Genomic DNA, 5,360 nt, shown 5'->3' with positions numbered 1-5,360 from the left:
GTTCATCGCTTGATTTTTTTTCTGGCATTTTCTTTTTTTTTTGATATTCTTTTTGCATGAAAACATTCATCAACTCTATAATCTATATCTGGCTCATCCATTTTATCGTTGGCCCATTCAATAAATTTTTTTGCATGTTCAACAACAACATTACATTTTCTTGATTGTGAACGCAATGTTAATATAGTTTGTTTTATCATATGAAATGCTTGAACAACATTCATTCCTTTGGCCTATAAGTAGTTTGATACAGGTGTTGTGGACACAAAAATTTGTTGGAATATGTGAGCTGTAAGTTTAGTTTCATATTTTAATAGACTATCAACGAGACATTTTGCTCTGAAGCAAACATCTGGTGAAAAATTATTTGACAAATGTATTTCAGTTAAAGTTTTAATTATGTCAATATACAATCCTTCTTCTGGATGTTTGAAGGAACCAAATACATTTGTTAAACAGCGATCTTTTGCCCACCATCTTGTTTCTCCGATGATGGAAATAAATTTAAATCTACTATTTGCCTCCCATTTGTGCATTCTTAAATAAGATTCTTTTACAAAAACAACAATAGAGTTTAATAATCCAAATAAATTTTTACTTTGAACCCAAATTTGAGTAGTGTCTATCATAACCAAATTAAGAACATGGGCATAACACCAACCATGTACCTGTTCAGGTGATTCTTTGTTCAACCAAGCTGAGAATCCGTTATACTGATCCCTCATATTACTTGCTCCGTCAGTTGAGCTTCCAATACAATTTTTTACGTCTAAATTTAAATGTAATAATATTTGGCACACATCACAGAGATTTTTTCCTGTTCCACTTTTGCAATTTATTAATGTTATTAAACGTTCATTTACATCTTCTGAAACATACCGAATTATTATAGACAGTTGGTCATGTACATTTATATCCTGGGTTGAGTCTGAATTGTGAAAAACTCTGATTGTTTTATATGTTTTGCAATTTGTTTTTTCATTAAAAGTCCTAATTCTTCGATTATGTAGTCAGCAGTAGTTTTTGATAAAAAAGTTAACAACCCACCAGGGCGTCCAGATTTTGTTTCACTTTGGTGGCCTTTAGCTTTTTGACTTTTGGAAACCACTTTATCTACATGTTCTTTTAACAGAGGATCATATTTTGAAGGAAGTAAAACTATTTCTAAAAAATTGCCATGATCTAAAGTAGGATTGTCCAATGTGTAAGCGGCTTCTGCATTTTTTGCTCCCCGGTAACTTAATCCACGTTTGCCTATTAATTTTATTATATCTAAGAGTCGATGCATAACGGCTCTTTTCCGCTCTACTTTATACTGTTTACCAGTTGTGAATCTAGATTTAATATCATATCTGATGCATATGAATAATGTAAAAAAGCTTCACAGTTATTTACATGATCTGACTTTTTTTCGTGTTCTTTTATTCTCGTATATGGATTATTAATTGATTCAGCTTTTAATCCTGAAGTGAATCGGTTATCATCACTACCAAAAGCTAGACAAAATGTAGAAAAAAAGCATTCTTATCTTTCGAATAGGTAAGCCATTGTCGCTTAAATGTTAAATTTTTTTCTTTTCTAAAATATGCTTTTGTTGGGTTGAAGCTCACTGTGTCGAATGGTTGAAGAGGGTGAAATTTAAAGAAAGAATGCAAATTAGTTGCCAATGGTTTCTCATAATAATCAATTAATGAATCAGTACAATCTTTATCAATAGGAGTATCTTCTTTATTAAGTAAAGGTAAAATCTGTAAAGAATATTCAATATCATATATTTTAAATCATATTTTATTTTAAAGTGCATTAAAACAAAGTATAGAAATCGCCTTGATGTTCAACACAATATTATGTGATGTGCACTTTCAATGAATCTAAGCATTAAAAAACTTGTTTATACATTAATTCCATGCATGTTAAATTAAAAATAAATAATAGATTAATTTTTAAAATATTGTGTCATCTATATAGTTTTCTATTTGTATTTTTTTTAAATTTATTTTATTTAAGTATATAGTTTATAAATAAAAGTTGTGTTTGTAATTATGAGTTTTTATTCTTGGGTCGCCAAAAGGTTAAATTTAAAATGTTTAAAATGTTATGTTTTAAAATGTTAAATTTAAAATGTCAAATTCACCAACATCTGAAACAGCTAAAGAACTTTCTGCGATATAGCATTTTTCAGACTCGTTAATATTCAATAGATCTGTAAAAGTATAGACATAATATTTCAAAATATTTTAGGAAATGGATAGGAAGTTTGTCAACAAAATTAACTTTAATCAAATAAAAATATAATCATGTGTTCATAAATAATGATGAAAATTATTATAGTATATAAAAGTAGTATATTTATACTAATAATAGTACACAATTAAGCATAATTAAACAAACCTGTAAGATTTGAAGTTAAATAGTTCACTGGCGAAGGAACTAATATTGTAGAATCTTCTTGTTCTATGACTTTTTTTTCAAGATTGAACATTTTGTCAGGCTGTACATTTCCAATGTCATCAGTTAGAACTAAATTAAATGTTTAAAGTATTATAATAGTCCAGTCAAATTAGAAATAAGTTCGGAACTAATTCCACGAAAGCAGGATTTTGGTTTTTTTTTTAGTTTATACCTCACTGATGAACATACTAAAAGTCCTGACATCTACCCCCTGTGCGTAGCTCTCCACACCTCTTCAAAGGGTGGCGCGCCCCTTTTACTATTTTCGCTTATAACTCATCAGCTTTTCAATTTACATTAAAAATACATATGACCAAAATTAAAGACCATAAAATTTACAATAAGAATAAATTATTTTATTTGACATACATATTTATAAAAGTGAAATATAAAGAAAAATTGAATTATGAAATAACTATTAATTACAATAATTTTTAAAATAAATACAAAAATTGAAAATTATACATTTATTTTTATTTTTTCAGACTATAAGTTACGAAATTAAATTTAAAAAATGGTGTAGGTCCTGGAATGGTGTAATGGGGATGTAGGTCCTGAAACAAAATTAATTAATATACTTAATATTTTCATATTTATATTATATTATGTATTGAATTATTAAAATCATACTGTACCTTATTAATTAAATTATGTGAGTCGAATTTTTTTTATTGTCGGTGTGTTGGTTTCTTCTTTTTGATTTTCAATTAGATTTATTTCGTCAATATAGTCCTCTAAATTGTCCTCTTCTTCATCATCTATAATCGGTTGCTGATTTAAACACGAACCTCCTTGACAATGCTTGCATATAACTGAATATAGCAATCCTGCTTTTCGACAGCTACAATTTTGTTCACATGTTTTTGTGCAAGCACAACTAATCACATTCAAAAGAGTATCCAGTGCTGGTGACTTTTTCGTGAAAACTGGATTTAGTTTACCATTATATTCTTTCCAGCCCCAATTCTGTGGATGTATTGCCACGCCACAACTGTATTTGTAAATAAACTCGATGTAAATGTTCTCTTGCCGCATCGATAGTAGGTGGAAGTCTAGCTAGTTGAACTTGTTTTTTGTTAGAGGCTGCGGTTTTTTGAAAAACATCATGTCTTAATTTATTCAAAGACGTAATGTGGGTTGGAGCTTTATATAATGTTAAAAGATATTTTTCTCCGGCACGTTCAATTTCTTCCGGCGATGAAGATTCATTATTAAATATTAAAATAAGTTTTTTGCCATTTGTAAACTTACCACCAAGCTCACCCGATTGTATTCATTCGGTTTTCATTTTCACAGCTCAAGAATGTAAAAAATTAAACCAAAGAACGTGTTTTGTAACTTTTGACCAGCCCTTTTACATAAAAGCACGAAATATTGTTGAATTCTCTAAATTAAATCCACAAATAGTTCTAATTAATACATATTATAAATGTAATATTATTACATATGATCTTGTTTTAAGATATACTAAGAACACTTAAAAACTTACTTTTAAATTCCCCTCCCCCAGAAAAAATTGTATCTTTGCCACTAACTTAATGTATATTATACCAAAATAATAAGTTATTACCATTTTTGTACACTGGTTTTCATTCAAGCTACTCATTTACTCAATTCTTACTACGGTAAATAACAGTATTAAAAATAATCAAAACGAATGAGATTTCATAATCGAGTAAAGTACAAAGATATGTATAAACACATAAGTTTGTATCACGTAAAAATGTAAGACCCTTAGTCATAGGCGTGCACAGACCTCTTTTTCAGAGTATGCAAAAGGTTGCCACTGCCTATCCCTATCATCACCGAAAGTTAATTTAAGCGTTCAAAACGCTTGTTACATTTTTTACACAAATATCTAAATAACTGTTTAAATTAAAATTGTAATGTTTTCTAAAAAAAAAAAGAGACCTTATAGTCATTTATTAATTGTTATAATATTCTTCATAATATATATATAATTTAAATAAATAAATAAATACCTAACACTTGCAATATTTTGAGTAATACATTTAAATAGGATAAATAAACAAAAACATAATCATTTAAACGAAAAAACAAAATAAATTTGTTAAATAATTATAATTGATTATAAAACAATACTGTGTTCAATTGAGTTTTTAATATCACCAATAATGTCTTTGGGATTTTAATTTAAACCCCTTTCTTGCTCTGTATTTGAAAAGTAAGGTACGAAAGGTACTATGTTCTTGAAGCATAGTACTTTTTAATTTCATTAAAACATTAAATTCTTACTATAGTATAAAATGAATGTTTCAAAATAAATAAAAATATCCAGGAATAAATATAAAAATATAATAAAAATCATAATGTAATACAAAGTCACATAATATACATTTAAAAACCAAATATGTTATGATTTTTATTTATTTTACGTATTTTTAGAAAAAAGGCTCCATGTTTAGGATAACAGTTGCATACCCCCTGCACATGCCTGTGCCCATAGTATTTACTATTATAAGGAAAAAATGATATGACGAAGAAAAATATTGGTCCGCATAAATGTTGGCACCTCCATTATAAAGATCCAAAGGCGCCACTGCTCATAATGCATTATTGCAAAGTAATTTAACAATAATTGCGTTGTGAAATAACTTTTTCTGTTATTATAAAAGAGAGGCAAATAATCAATAGAGTAACAGATATTTGTAATATGCCAGTAATTCTATAGTTAAAATTATAGTCTTATAGTTTCTTTTTCTTTGGTTCGCTAATATTCAACCACGATTTTATTGACTATGTATATGTTACGGGCAAAAGCCGAAATCGGACAAACCTCAGAAATGCCCGGGCAAAACGCGAAATGCCCACAATCCTTGGGCAAAATGTCATATTTCGGATTTTGACCGGGCAAACTTAGTTATGACCAACCTCATTTGGGCAAAACC

The 5,360-nt window shown here is 28.4% G+C and overlaps 1 protein-coding gene across 1 annotated transcript; it reads right to left on the bottom strand.

Moving 5' to 3' along the window:
- Positions 1-2,932: 2,932 nt before the first annotated feature.
- LOC112683571 lies at positions 2,933-3,833 on the bottom strand. Its single transcript, XM_025554653.1, has 2 exons — positions 3,087-3,833; positions 2,933-3,005 (listed from the first exon to the last, which is right to left on the bottom strand). The coding sequence occupies exon 1, from the start codon at positions 3,484-3,486 to the stop codon at positions 3,100-3,102; it is 387 nt and encodes a 128-aa protein (XP_025410438.1). The 5' UTR covers positions 3,487-3,833; the 3' UTR covers positions 2,933-3,005; positions 3,087-3,099.
- Between the last annotated feature and the right edge of the window lie 1,527 nt (positions 3,834-5,360).

Source organism: Sipha flava, unplaced genomic scaffold (assembly GCF_003268045.1).
Source record: "Sipha flava isolate LNK unplaced genomic scaffold, YSA_version1 229_pilon_pilon, whole genome shotgun sequence".
Taxonomy (NCBI): domain Eukaryota; kingdom Metazoa; phylum Arthropoda; class Insecta; order Hemiptera; family Aphididae; genus Sipha; species Sipha flava.
Note: the sequence above shows the minus strand (reverse complement) of the source record. Positions and strands in the feature narration are given on the sequence as shown.

Bases quoted from the DNA above. Each gene is read 5' to 3' on its own strand.
- LOC112683571 (XM_025554653.1), bottom strand. From the start codon at position 3,486: ATGCGGCAAGAGAACATTTACATCGAGTTTATTTACAAATACAGTTGT.